Below are 15,055 nucleotides of genomic sequence, written 5' to 3'. Positions count from 1 at the left end.
TATGTGTCATCCATAGTAAGTATAGTAATATTCCCCCATAGTAAGCATAGTAATTAATCCCCCATATAGTAATTCATCCCCCATAGTAATTCATCCCCCATATAGTAATTCATCCCCCATATAGCAATTCATCCCCCATATAGTAATTCATCCCCCATATAGTAATTCATCCCCCATATAGTAATTCATCCCCCATAGTAATTCATCCCCCATAGTAATTCATCCCCCATATTAAGTCCCCAAGCCCCCCGTGTCAATTCACTTACCTTTGCTCCGCGCGTTCCTCTCGCCGTTCCGGTGTAGCATGAAAATCTGTCTCCTATGAGGATCTGTCCCCCTCGACGTATCTGCGCATGTGCCAGTTTCAGGCATTAGCAGCCGATCGGCGATCTCCGGCACGTGCGCAGATACGTCGAGGGGGACAGATCATCCTGACAGTATCACGCTCCGCGGGCCGGATTAAAAGGTCCGCCGGGCCGTATACGGCCCGCGGGCCGTAGTTTGCCCATTGCTGTTCTAATGATTGGTCTATTTGTGAGCCGAGGCCACATGTTACGGATGAAATTGCAATTTTTCCCACGGCTCACCAGACAATATCTCACGGCACACTAGTGTGCCGCGGCACAGTGGTTGAAAAACGCTGATCTAGGCAACAAGGCAAAATCACACATCTGACTTTGACCAGGTCCTGTCTAGCTTGGATGTTGCTTTGTTGCAGAGTAGAGCCCTCACTAATTTGTCTAGCCATTGCCTGGTTCTGGTGTCCTTTTTCTTTTTTACTTGTAGCAGCCTTGGTGTCAATACTCTTTTTCTACAGCAGTAGAGATTAGTGTGAGCTACTATGGTCCTGGTATTTTATATGTGGCTGTCTGAATGTTAATGAGCTATGTTCCCCCCGTTTTTGTTTTTCCCCCATTTCCTTAGCACTTTATCCAATCTTAGGGTCTACAGTTTTGGTGTCTTATGCTCCTACAATGCTGCAGTGTCCCTCGTAATTCCATTTTCCAGTAGATGGGCCCCCTTATTATTTTAGTGCTAGTTGCTTGGGTACACTAATACACTGTATTTTGTGACACCTTGACTGTATGATGACTTTATGAGGTGAATGGCATTGCCTTGCTGCTGATGCTGCCAGAGAAGGGAGACTGAAAGAATAAAGGAAGGCTGCGGCAAGTCACAGGAGAGCCAAGATAGGCTGCAGCGCTGAAGGGGACCAGATGAGGGTGGAGACATGAGGAGACTGCAGGGATCCCTGTGTATTCATCCAGAGAGAAAGAGCTGTTTTTACTGTGCATGCGCAACCTGGAGACCTTTTACCACAAATACATAATAATTTACCAGCCCAGAGATATGGAGCCATCTGGACTATTCCCAGAATAATGCAGGCAGGGCTTCATTTTCCCACGGTACACATGGCTGCTCACACATACAGCAAGGCAATTTTTACACAGAAAAAGTAAGCTTTATAACACAATTAATAATGTTTAAACTGCATATTGTTGTATTTTTATTTTTTTTTTTACAAAGAGTGCTTGACTTCAGTTCCTCAAAGTCAGAGATGGGAGGAAAAAAAAATTACACTTTGCTTTTAAGTGCACCTATCCTTTTACCTGTATACAATGCTACAGACATAAAAAAAGGACCCATGAACCACATGTGCCCCAATATTTGCAACAATATGTTAAAATTCATAAGAGTAGAGGTCTTATTTCATTATCTGTACTGTTTTTGTCAGTTTATAGGAGGTTATTCCTTTTTAAAATGTTCATATAAATTTTTGTTCACTTACCTCATAAATGCCAAGAAAATGATAAGGATGAGGCTCACCAACCAGCCCGCGTTGGCAAAGGCCTTTGGCATAGTAAGTGCACCTGTGCCCACAATTAAATTGAACATGTACACAAGCCCAACCTTTAGGGGAAAAAGAAATACATGTATATTAAAAATGTAATCCGATCCAATAAACTAAACAATGTCCCGCCTTAGAGCGAGCAGCACAAGGTTAGCCATTAAATACTCTTTAGTGAACATGTGCGATCCTGGTTTCATGTTGTTAAACTTCTATGATTTTAGGGGAAGTCCCACTTACCCCTGTCCAATGAAAGCACACTTATAGATTAAGTATCTCGCACTCTCATCAGAACAATGGCAGGTGAGCAAGGTGTACTGCAAACATATTCAAACTGATAACTTTAGCAGACTGGATATGGAACACATCTTTTAACTTTTCCACTTGTGGCCTATGATTCGCATGGTCGCCATGATTAAGCCCTCTGTGGGGTGAAAAGTGTTGGAGCGAGAGGTGGATAGGTGAGACTATATGTCATGAATCCTCCATTTATTATAATAAAGTGGAACTATACTCACCTTGCATCCAGTGATGCGGTGTTCCCAATCTCCCTGCCCGACCGCTGAAATTTTCAAGCAACCAACTTCCGGGTTTCAATTGCTGGCTGCTTTCATTGGCTGGGCAGGGATGATGTCACCCTGGCACATGCGTGGGCGTTAGGACAAATTCAGCATTGCCAAATTCGTACAGTGAGCTGCGTGTGCACTGCTCACTGTACAGGGCGGATAGAGTGGTAGGAAATGAATGCCCTTTTTTCATTTTAGCTCCACTATACAGTTGGTTTTATATTGTTGATGGCATCAGTGTTTTATCTGTTTATTTCTACTTAACAAGCGGAAAAGCTGAGCGGAGATGCACTCCTGGGTATGTGAGCAACATAGGTAATATTGCTATACCTGTTTACCATTGAAAGTGAAAAGTATAAGAAAATTCAAAATTTGGGATTTTCTCCAAAAGCAGAAATAGATTGGAAATCTTCCAAAACAGTATAGTTAACCCTTTGATCGCCCCTCCTGTTAACCCCTTCCTGCCCAGTGCCTTTTGAACAGTGTCAGTGCTTTTTTTTTTTTTATTAGCACTGATCACTGTATTGGTGTCACCGGGGATATCAGTGACACCAAGTCAGTTCCCCCCAGTGTCAGAATGCCCGCAGCAGTCCTGCAATAAGTCATTGATCGCCGCCATTACTAGCAAAAATAAAAATTAAAAAAAAAAAAAAAAAAAACAGTATATATACCGCCACTTGTAAACACTATAACTTTCACATAAACCAATTAATTTATACATATTGGGATTTTTTTTTTAGCACAGACATTAAATTTTTTTTACTGGACATGTATAGAAGCAAAACCTTGTGAGAAAAAATGAGATCTGCTAAATACTCACCAGGCTTCTTATCAAATTCCTTGGCTTGTCTACTTTCCAAAAAGGGGTCATTTGGGGGGGTTAGGTGCTATTCTGGCATTTCAGGGCCTCCGAAACTGTGATAGGTAGTCAGGAAGTGTAATGAGGAAATAAAGCCCTTTAAAAGCCTGAAGGTGCTTACTGGATTTTGGGGTCCTGTATTTGGCTAGACTGCCAAAAAGTCTCTCACATGTGGTATCCTCATACTCGGAAGATGTAGCAGAATGTATTTTGGGGAGTAATTCCACATATATCCATGGCATGCGTGAGCAATAAATCATTTAAGTGACAATTTTGTATAAAAAAAAATATTTTTTTTGTCATTTTCCAAAAACTTGTGATAAAAAAAAATAAATTCTTCTATGGACTCAATATGCCTCTCAGCAAATAGTTTGGGGCATCTACTTTCCAAAAAGGAGTCGTTTTGGGGGGGTAAGCCCAAGCTGACAGGAAGGTGGGCTGTAGGTAAACAAAGCAGCTCTCAACCCAGTGGGTGATTGCCGGATATAACCGGGCGCCAACTGGTAATCACTGGGTGGGACTGCAAAATCAAAATTACGTATATATACACACGTGATTTTGCGCACCCATGCCGCCCTGTAGCAGTATTTCTGCTATAGGGAGGTCGGGAAGCGGTTAAATAAACTTCCTTCTCCTGCCCAGGACTACATGTACAACTGCTCCTCACACATTCACAAGTCCTCAAGCGCTTCAGGGGTGTGGAAAATTTTGAAAAAAAACTACTTGTCCAAGAGACTAACTCAAGGTCCCAATCTACGTGTCTCCCGTGACAATCTACTTGTCCTGATCAAAAAAAAAAAAAAAAATTCCCAGGACAGAAAAAAATTAAGGGTTGATGGTTTTTTTTTTTTTTTTTTTTTTTATTAGGCAGAGGTGAATATCTGGGGATTTTAAAAACAAAAGGGGCTTTATGACGACTTAAACTTTTAATGTAATTTATTTTTTGCTAGAGGCCCTAGACTAGAGACTTAAACAACACAATACATAACCTAATTTTTTGTGAACATATAAAAGATGACGTTAAAGTAAAATGGATACCAAACATTGCACACTTTAAAATTGCACACTCCCATGCAACGAAAACAGGTGGTGTAAATTTTACTATCCATAGGTGATGCTTTAAAAGCCTTTACTGGCTACCTTTTTAGATCTACACATGTTCTGGTACTAGAATTACTGCCCATGATCTGATATTCACGGCGATACCTCACATGTGTGGGCCGATCGCTGTTTGCGTGGGTGGACGCATGCGTTCGCCTTTGCGCACGTCCACATTTTTTTATTTATTTATATATTGTACACTGTCGCTTTAATGGGGTTTTTTTTCACTTTTATTGCTGTCACAAGGAATGTAGATAGATAGATCTGGGGGATAAAACATATCAAGAGTGACTTCAGTCTGGAGGAAAGAAGGGAAAGGGGAGACATGGTGAGAAACCTTTAAAATACATCAAGGCGGTGAATAAGGTTCAGGAGGGCAGTATTTTCAACATGAAACCAAAATCAAGAACACGGGAACATGACCTGAAACTAACTGGAGGAAAAGTTCAAAACTAATCTAAGAAAGTACTGAGAAAGAAAGAAATTTTACTGAAACAGTAGTTGATGCTTGGAATCAACTTCCAGCAGAGGAAGTGAGCCACTCAACAATAGCTTCAGACATGCTTGGGACAAGCACAGGCAGAATTGATGGACCACTTGGTCCTTTTCTGTTGTCATACACACACACACATTATATAAATATTCTGCAGATAACAGTAATCAGATAATAACCACAAATAATTATTTTATTTAAAAAAAAAAAATAAAAAAAAACACCACGCATGCATGCACGCACACCCCCCAGTCCCAGATCCCGCTGCCCATTGGTGGAGAGCGCTGCCAGTCACATAGGTGCCCTTCACATGGCCACCCAGCCCCGATTATGTTCTTCTCAGGAGCTGCTGGAGACAGAGAACACCTGGCTCTGACTGGTGGCGCTCTCTGCCAATGGGCAGTGAGGGGTGAGGCGGGACAGGACCTGAGCATGCCCCATTAAGCAGGGGGAGATGACACACTCATCCGGGGCAGCCTGTGGAAGGCAGTTATGTCTCCTCTTACTGCTTGTAAAAGCGATCCAGTGGCTAGTTAGCTGCTCGGATCACTTTTACAAGAGAGCCGACCATCAGCTCTATACCCTGGTACTTGCTAAATGTGAGGAAAAAAACAAAAAAACAAAACCTTCTTGCCCGTTGCCCGAAACTGCATGTCCCAGGTATCTGGCGATAGGAATTGATCATCCCTGCACTTGCTGACATCTATGGACAGTGTACTGAATTATATTTGTGCTGCGCTGTATGTAAACATATAATGCATCCTGTATGCAGGCCAGCTAATCGGCTGAACAACTAGTTGATGATGAAAATAGTGGACAACTATTTTTATAATCAATTATGTTGATTAGTTGTTTCAGTCCTACGTGTGGCAATGTGATAAAACTGAGGTTCCGGGGGAGAACTGAACTCCTTCAGAGCTAGTACATGTGGAGGGAAATCCATAGCAGATTACAAGTCACTCACCAATTGGTAAGGTGGGGGTGTTAGATTTCATCTGTTCATGCCCATAGACAAGATAATGTGCTTAGTTACAAGAATAACAATTGCATAATACGTGTACTATCTGGAAGTGGTTGGGCAAGGACTATGATGTGAATGGAGGGTATAGGTCCCTCAGTCTGTATTGCTTGTTGTCACAAGACAGTGCACATTTCCGGATCAAAGCGGCTACAAAAAAATGTGGAAGAAAGCCTGATGGTCTTTAACTAGCAGATAGTTCATCACATGGGTATCTGCAGACAACGCAAAGTGAAGGTTAAATTTAAGTCAAAATATGCAGTCTAAGGGATTACAACACAACAGGAACAAGACAAGTCCTGCTTTGGTTTGCATTTTACAAACTGTGTGAACATGTGTGGGGAAAAAAAAGTGCTTCTGTAATGAACTCAATGGTCTCAATGCTGGAATTATCCAGGTCTTGACAAATCAGTTCACATGGTACAAGCATTTATGCTACTGGTGTCTCTATAGCACCATACTGGGATTTGCTAAAAGTGAATACATTCTAAATGAAAAATTACAAATCAACAGCAAAATATATCAGGCTTTAAATCTGATCACCATTTTTACCCACCTAAAAACATGAATTCCATTTTAGGCTGGAGAATTAAAGTGGTTTTAAAGGCTGAAGGTATTTTACCTTCACGCATTCTATGCAGAAATGTAAAAAACTTTCAGTGTGCAACTTCCTCCTTAGCCCCCCCTAATACTTACCTGAGCCCCATCTTAGTCCAGGAGAGCAGAGTCTCTCCCTCCTTATTGGCTGAGACACAGCAGCAGGAGCCAATGGTCAGTGAGGAGGGAGCAGAGGGCGGAGCCAATCCATGCACTGAGCGTCTTATGGACACAGGCAGCTCAGGAACGAGCACGCACGAGTGCCCCTACAGCAAGCAGCTTGCTTTGGTGCACTCAGCAGGGGGAATAAGTAATGACTAAGCACGTGTTCATGTGAAACGCATCTACTGCTCCTCTGTCCTGTCTTGGAGCGGTCATATTCATATCATATTGCATGTAAAGGATTCCATCCACCATATTGCTGTTTGTGCGGCCAACCATTCTGTTTTTCCATTGAATAAGCCAAGAGCGTCCACAGGGGACCCGAGAAGAGGAAGATTGAAGCTGGTCTGTGCAAAAATGATTGTACAGAGCAGATAAGTAGGACTTTTTTTTTTTTTTTTTTAAATGAACCTTTAGTATCACTTTTATGGTCTGCACACATGTAGTGGCAATTACAAGAGGTTCCTGCTATCGAGGTGGGATGCTGAAACAAGCAAGGTGGGTGGAAAGACTTAAAACTCCAGAAGGGGGGGGGGTGGGGGGTTGGAAATGACACTGGCTTGTTTCACATGGGCTTCAGTTTGTATTAGGGCAGTAGGAAACTTTCAGCAAGCTTTGGGTAGTTTTCTCTGAGCCTTTAAAAGCTCCCTTCAGCTTCTGTTTGGAAATGTTATACACAGATCTTAATGGGAATGCTTACTGTCACTTTGACCACTTCCCATCTGCCCACAGCCTATAAATGGCGGAGAAGAAGCAGCACCGATGTGGATTAACGTACCTGTACGTCAGCCAGCTTCGGTGGCTTCTGCACGGCTCACAGAGCACACACCCGGGAACCCGACAATCCGTGTGTCACCTGTGTCCTGGTGATCACATGGTCTTGTACCATGTGATTGCCATGTCCAATTACAGCATTCACATAGTACTGGTTGTGAACATTGGTTCTCCTATCTCTCACAAAGATCAGCTGTGAGAGCAGAGAGAACCATTGCTGCAGCCTGTGAGTGTACAGCAGCCTGTCAGGTGCATGTCCACTCACAGACTGCAGTGCAAGCCTGCCACACAATGTCCCTGATCACTGCCCCAGTGTAAATACATTAACGTGTGCAGCCAGCCCGTCACCTGTCCCAGTGTCACCAGTGCTCACGCCATACACTATATCGACATCTTGATCACTGCCATAGCAACGTCCTAATCATTACAATAAACTTATACCAGATCACAGCCATACACCACACCAACATTAGGATCGCCTCCATTCACCATGCCAGCACCCTGATGACCGCCATACCTCATAACAGCATCCTGATGACCACAATACGCCATACCAGCATCCTGATCACCGCCATACACCGTACCAGCGTCCTAATTACCACCACACCCCGTACCAGCGTCCTGATCACCGCCACACCCCGTACCAGTGTCCTGATCACCGCCACACCCCGTACCAGATTAATGATGACCGCCATACCAGCGTCCTGATCACCATCATATGCCATACCAGCATCCAGATCATCGCTATACCCTATACCAGTGTCCTGTTCATTGCCATACCAGTACTAGTGTCAGAGCCAGTGTCCCCAATTGTGTTCCACTGTACTGGTTCTCCAGGACCTCCAAAAATGTGATAGATTAGAAATATCTAATTTCCTATGTACTGCATTGGCAGCTCCTCCGTGGCTCACAGAGCATGCACCTGGGGGCTCGGTGACCCTAGTGTCACTTGGACTGTGAGAGCAGAAAGAACCGATGCTGCAGACTGAGTGTACAGCAGCCTATCAGGCTGCATGTACACTCACAAACAAAGCTTGCTAAAAATGCTTTGTCAAAACTTTCTGCTCACACTGCTCTTATACAGTATAAGCTGAAGCCTATATAAAAACAGGCCTAAGGCAAGGAGAGCTCTAGTATGCTAGGTATACAATTTTGGTACAACGATTTGTTAAGATCTGAAAAGCTTCCAAACCAGTATTTCTATGTGAAAACTATTTTTAGTAACTACAATTGCAAATCATTTACCTGCAATGTAACAAAATGCTTTTTATTTAATATTTAAAATCGATTGTAGACAGTAGCACATTTGACTTTTAAAAAAAAAAAAAAGAAAAAAAAAAAAAAAGACTAGTGGCTCGACAATTCCCAGGCACCAGGTCGCCATGCCCTGCTTTTCCCTACCCCACTTCCTTGGCCGGCTCCTCTCCCCACAAAGTGGAGTCCAGCGATCTGGGACCCCCTGAGTCTCCCCCATCCTTCCCCCAAGTTCAATCAGGCGGAGCAAAGAGTCCTGCACTGCCCCATGAAAGCCACCCCCCGGAGGACACTGCCCCTCACCTGCCTCGCTGCCCCCCCCCACCTATGACGCTGCACCCCACCTGTGACACTTTCCCCTTCTGTCCCACTGCACCCCTCTAGTCTTGCTGCCTCCATCCTGTTTCACAGTGTTCCTCCAATCCTGCTAACCCCCTCTTGTTCCACTGCCCCCCTAATCCTGCTGCTCCGTCCACAGAAGGGTCAGCATCAAACGGTGAGGGTATTAAAAGGCACTCCATACACTCAGCACGGTGCATTTTGGTGTTCCCAGACTCTCACCACTGTTCAAATCAGGTGTCAGTCTGTTCAGACACAGACAGGCCTGGACAGACACTCCAATGAGTGTATTTATAAAAAAAAAAAGTCAATTAACTTTTCATCCTGTGAAACTGCATGTAAATATGTTCTCTGCAAAAGGGGCAACATTGAATGTTTTTAGAAGGTGTTCTTTCCACGTTGAGTGAATCAGGGAATACCACATTATGACAACTAACTGTAGCTGATGACCTTAGAAAATACTTTGTGTGCATCCAGCAGCAATCAGCACAGGTAATTGCTGACTGTGCAAACAGCCCCAAACAGCTGTGACCGCCTCAACCTTTCATTATAGTCAAAAGGGCCAATGGCCGCACCTATCTGCTCCCAGCATCAGGAATAGGAAGATTCCTGCCACAGCAATTCGCACCAGCCTAAATCGCCCATGTGTATGTAGCTTAAGAATGGATGATAAAGAATGGCAGTGAGAGCACAGGGAGCAGCTGCTAGCACAAAAGGACAACCCACTATATCCTCAGGAATAGATAAGAAAATAGTGCAGCGCTAGTGAAAATGACATGTGACAGTTAAAATATCTCTCAACGCTAGAGCATTGAGAGATATTTTAACTGTCACATGTCATTTTCACCAGCGCTACATTTTTTCCTTATGTATGTAGCCCAGGGTGGATAAAAATCAATGATTTTTTTTATCAAAAAAATCTGATTTTTTTTATTTAAAATCGGATTTTTTTAAATAAAATGCTTTTTGGAGGAAAATATATTACCATCCAAAGGTTATTCCATCATGAAATAAAGATTAGTTTTTTTAATTATGTAGAATAAGGCTGTATATGTTTAATTTTTTTGGTAAATAAATTCCATTAATCCATTCACAATGTCATGCTCTTCCAGAGGTTTTTGTAAGATTATTGGGCAGTTTCTCTCCCTACAAGATATTATCACAGATGTTGGTTTACTTTTGCAGTTCTCAAAACGGATTTGACTCAGCGGAGATCACATGCCTCTTCTTCACAGAAAAAATGTTATAACATGAACAGAGTAAAGAAAAATACCTTAATCCTAACTTCTACAAACCTATGAATACAGAATCAACCCCTTCAGTGCTAAGTTTCAAGAAGTTCAGTGAATAGAATAGAAACCATATTTTTCTGATTGTTTGGAGTGGAATAGATCTGCACAAGAAGAAAGTGAAACTAAGTGTGAGGAGGAAGGGGCTGACAGTCTAAGTTTCTTAAAATAAATATATTTTGTTTAGCCAAATTAGTTAACAAACATGGATGTTTGTTTAAGCAAATAACATATGCTGGAATGTTATTGTTTCAGTTGAATAAATCTATTTAAATTGTTATTATTAAGGTAATGATTATTTTTCTCCTTCCTAAGTACAACAGAAAAGTTGTCCAAATATGAATGATTAACCTATTAAACTGGGGATAAAAAAACTAATATGAAAAGTTATTCCAAAAATCTTTATCTACTTGCATATTAAAGTTATACCAGCAAGAATTAGTCTTTATGTAGAAAACTAGGATTTAAATCAAGCCTTACTGACTAGTGATTAAAATCGTGATTTAAATCAGTTTGATTTAAATCAAATCCACCCTGATGTAGCCTAAGAGCTTTCAAAGCATCAGGACCCGTCATATTACCTATGGACCCCAACAAAGCTGAACAAGCATAGATCAAGCTTGATCATTATCATCCGTGGCCTCAGAAGCCAGGGATCAAAGGCACTGAACTCACTTGACAGAATGCACATCACCCTAATAAATTCCACCAGAAAGCTGAAAGTCTGCTTGACAAATACACAGCGGAGAGTGCGTGTGTGTAAATACCCCCTATTTCTGCTAACATATGACATATGTCAGAGACAGCTGAAGGGTTCACTTCAGCATCTATGAGCTGGAAAAACAAACTTGAAGTTTAGCAGTTTCATCAAGTTCAGTCTTATAAAAACAGACAGATTTTCAACAGTAACACCAAAAATGGACTGTAAATGACATTAAAATCAAAATAACAATTTGACAACAACAAAAAACAAAAATCAGCCTTCTTTGAACTGAACTCCGAGAGTCAAACCTTCTCAGCTCATCCACGTGCAATATAGTAAATAAAGAGTCTACTCTAGCTTTTTGCCAATAGTAGAGTTTTACTGTATGGATACATCTATATCCCAATTCCTATTCAAGGCTTGATGGAAGGATAGTTATCTCACAGTAGACCCAATGGGATTCCACCGCTTAAAAGCCTGTCCTTAACTAATTGTGCTGGTTCTAATCCCGGTGTCCCCAACCAGGCATCCCAGACTTTTGTAAATTTCTGTGCACATCCTCTATGCTGATAAACTAGTCTCTCTCTAATCAGAGTATCATTGACCGCTTTAATCCACTGAATATGGGAAGGAAGTGAGGGCGATAACCATTTCTGAGCTATAAGTTTCCGAGCAATAAACAACACTCTAGGGATAGCTATATAGACATGTGGAGTAAACAGTTCCTCATCAAACATTCCCAATAGACAAAGCTTGGGATCTAATGGTACATTAAGATTCCAGATCTTATTGATCATTGTTATAATATGGGACCAACATCTTACCAATTTGGGACATTTCCATAGCATATGGATAAGCGTGCCGTTATGAATTTCACATCTAGGGCAAAGTCCCTCCTATTCCAAGCGTATAGCCGCTGAGGAGTGCGGTGGATAATAAAGAGCTGGGTAAGCTTCTGAGCTGGGGACAAGGAGACTTTAATTACATTTTCTAATATGGTGAACCACTCCTCGTCGGAAATAGTATCTAAATCAGTCGACCATTATGTTCTACAATTAAGGGACATGGTCTTAGAAACTTTGAGCATAATGGATTGGTAAATCGAAGATATCTGACCCTTTTGTGGTTGAAGCTATAGTTTGATTAAGTATCACCGGTTCAGTAAATGTCCATAGAGAGGCTTTAGACTGTGTAGTAATGGCATGTCTAAGCTGTAGGTACTGAAAAAAGAATTGTTACGCAAATCATATTCAAGCTGCAAAGTACGGAAATCTTTCAGTAATTGACCATTATATAATTGGTGTAAATGACATTACTTACTAATGGAGAGTAGAGCTCCCCTGTTTCAGTTATATCACCCGCCATGACTTGGATGGGATGTGGACTGAAGACAAGAAGGGGCCTGAAAGGGAAAAAAAAAAAAAAAAAAAAAATCAACAAATGACATTTAACAATTGCAATTTAAAGAAACTCCTTGATAACTAAAACATAAAGATAACTACATGTTAACTTCTTCCCGCAGAGTGCATGCACAGATGCAGTCACGCTGAAGTGGATCTCCTTCTATGGGTCTTCATATGTGTGTACCTACGTTTGTGCTGACAGCATGTTGCACAAAGCACTTCCAGGCCAGGGACAAGCTGTCGCCGATAGCTCTGGGTCTTATATTAAGGACTGGCTCATGATCACATAATTACTGTGATTTTCTATCAGAGTGATCAGTCACTGTCACAGCCAGCCACAGCCCACCTGTTTTCTTTCTCCTCTTAAAGGATACAATGTATGGTTTTCTCCTTACTAGAGAAGGTTGTTAACCGAAACAAAACAAAAAAAGAAAAAAAAAAAAAGGGTAAAAAATAAAATAAAGTTAAAATACGGTAGCTAGATAGGGTTTGACCTAGGTCAAAGTTAAAGTGGTTGTAAACGTTTACATATACTCAGAGAAGTAACTGGCCTCAGGTGATACACAAGAGATTAAACAAATCCCCATACATAAATTGGACTTGTTTTTCTGCAGTTATCTTTCTCCTACATCTATTCAAAGTGCAAAACTTGCACGGGATCTGTAATCTCAGAAAAGCAGGGGGCGGGGAACAGATGTTACATCAGTAAGGAGACCTCTGGGAGCTGATCGGAGTGAAGAGATACAGCACACAGGAACAGAGATGTGGCTGTCAATCACAGGTTGTGCCCTTCCCTCTCAACATTTTTCTTGGTGTCAGGAAAACTTGTCAGAAATGATTCATGCATATATCAGAGCAAAGAGGCAGCAGACAGATGTAACACCTAGTGCTCTGGATTGAGACAAGTACACACTATAGAGGGATATGCTTTGTTCATATTTCATGTCTGACGTTTACAATCACTTTAAGATCAAAGGTCAAAGATTTAAGTAGGGTTAAAAATATACTTTTTTTTCAAAATTTAACTGTATACTCATTGCCATTACCATAGCCTACTGAAGAACAACGCAAAACTAATTCTCTTACTCTCCATGATCGCAGTGATACAACATCATGTGTATGTTTGTTGGTTTTTTTTTTGTACCCATAGTAAGGCCCATAACCAAAAAGGCACATTTTATTATCCTACCTAAAACACACTGACATTTTTGCTTTTGTGTATTAAACCCAGAAACAAAAATGTAATATATTGCAGCTTGCCGGCCATTATATGTGGTGACTGCATCAGTTTTCTTTTTAGTCTTTTCCCCCCTGGCTTTCACCTGCTGATCTGGCCAGTAATGCACCTCCTGTATTAGGGTGTCCCCACTCTGGATGAAGAAGCAACAAAGATACCTTTGTACAGTAGCATTGCCTGTCTCGGGGGAGGAGAGTGTTAGATATACTAGCGCATTTAAATACACTAACAAAATTGAAGCCAAACTCCAGATAATACTTTAGAATCAGTCACAGTTTTTTTTCCTTTTGGGATAAAGATTTTACATGAATAAATAAATGCTAATTGATGTGAGCACACCTGTCAGTGGTAAACGAGTGTCTCATCCCTGTACTGCAACAGACTTATTGGCATGATCACTAGATGAAAACCTATAAAAGAAAACTAATGCAGCCATCACATCTAACAATTGGAAAGCTGAAAAATAATAAAAATGTTTGCTTTATGTTTATCACTGTTTTAATTTAAAAATAATTCTTAAAACCATTAAATGACCCACCACCAGAAACCCTGTGATAAAATTATACTCCTGACATTTGCAGTGATACCACATACAGCATATGTGCATTATTTGTGGCTTGTACCCATAGTAGGGCCGGGAAACAAGAAAGAAAATATACATTTGTTTTTTTCTACTGAAAACATACTGACACTGTCTTTTGACCCACAAAATCCTGGAGGGCCCTCTGCACACTGCTAATTAACCTTTCCAGCAAATGTTGCAATTAAAAATAGAGATATATTGCATAGGGATTTTATTGGAATGTTTGTTGGAAAGAATTACTCTTTCCAGCAAAGTTGCAATAAAATCCCTATGCAATATATCTCTATTTTTATTTCAATGTTTGCTGGAAAAGTTAATTAGCAGTGTGCAGAGGGTTCCTCCAGAATGTTTAGTGTTAACATGCGATTACACCCTTTTATCACCTGATAGATAAATGCATGTACAAGCTATTGGGATTTGAGCACAGGTATGTCTTGTTTCTGTTTCATAGCAGGTCAGTAGCTAGACCTAAACCTAGTAGCTCCCCCCCTTTGTGTATGTTTGCCCCAGGTTGGCATAGTGTCCACAGTAGCATTTTCATTGGCAGAGCAGAGTAGGACTGACCAGAGGGGGATTACTTTGATGCAGTTGGCCAGCTTAAACATGTATTGCAATGTGTGAACTAAAAGTCCCTATGTATTTTTATTTCAATGTTTGCTGGAAAGGGTAATTAGTAGTGTGCAGAGGGCTCCTCTGGGATTTTTAGTGTTAACATGTGGTTACACCCCTTTAGCACCTGATAGATAAATGCATGTACAGGTTATTGGGATTTGAGCACAGGTATATCTTGTTTCTGACCTAAACTACATAAAGATTTTGCATTGTCCA

General features: G+C 41.2%; 1 protein-coding gene across 1 annotated transcript in view; it reads right to left on the bottom strand.

The window, feature by feature from the left end:
• The window catches only part of SLC38A12 (solute carrier family 38 member 12), a 68,064-nt gene that overhangs the window by 34,596 nt on the left and 18,413 nt on the right, over positions 1-15,055 (bottom strand). Inside the window, exons 2-3 of the mRNA XM_089654917.1 lie at positions 12,325-12,406; positions 1,790-1,911 (exon numbers count right to left, since the gene is read on the bottom strand). Of these exons, the coding sequence (XP_089511043.1) occupies positions 1,790-1,911; positions 12,325-12,369 (167 nt within the window). The 5' untranslated portion in view covers positions 12,370-12,406. The remainder of the gene's footprint in view (positions 1-1,789; positions 1,912-12,324; positions 12,407-15,055) is intronic.

This window comes from Staurois parvus, unplaced genomic scaffold (genome assembly GCF_062004578.1).
Source record: "Staurois parvus isolate SC_StPar_1 unplaced genomic scaffold, SC_StPar_1.0 ptg000813l, whole genome shotgun sequence".
In the NCBI taxonomy this organism is placed as follows: domain Eukaryota; kingdom Metazoa; phylum Chordata; class Amphibia; order Anura; family Ranidae; genus Staurois; species Staurois parvus.
This window is presented reverse-complemented; position numbering and strand designations above follow the sequence as displayed.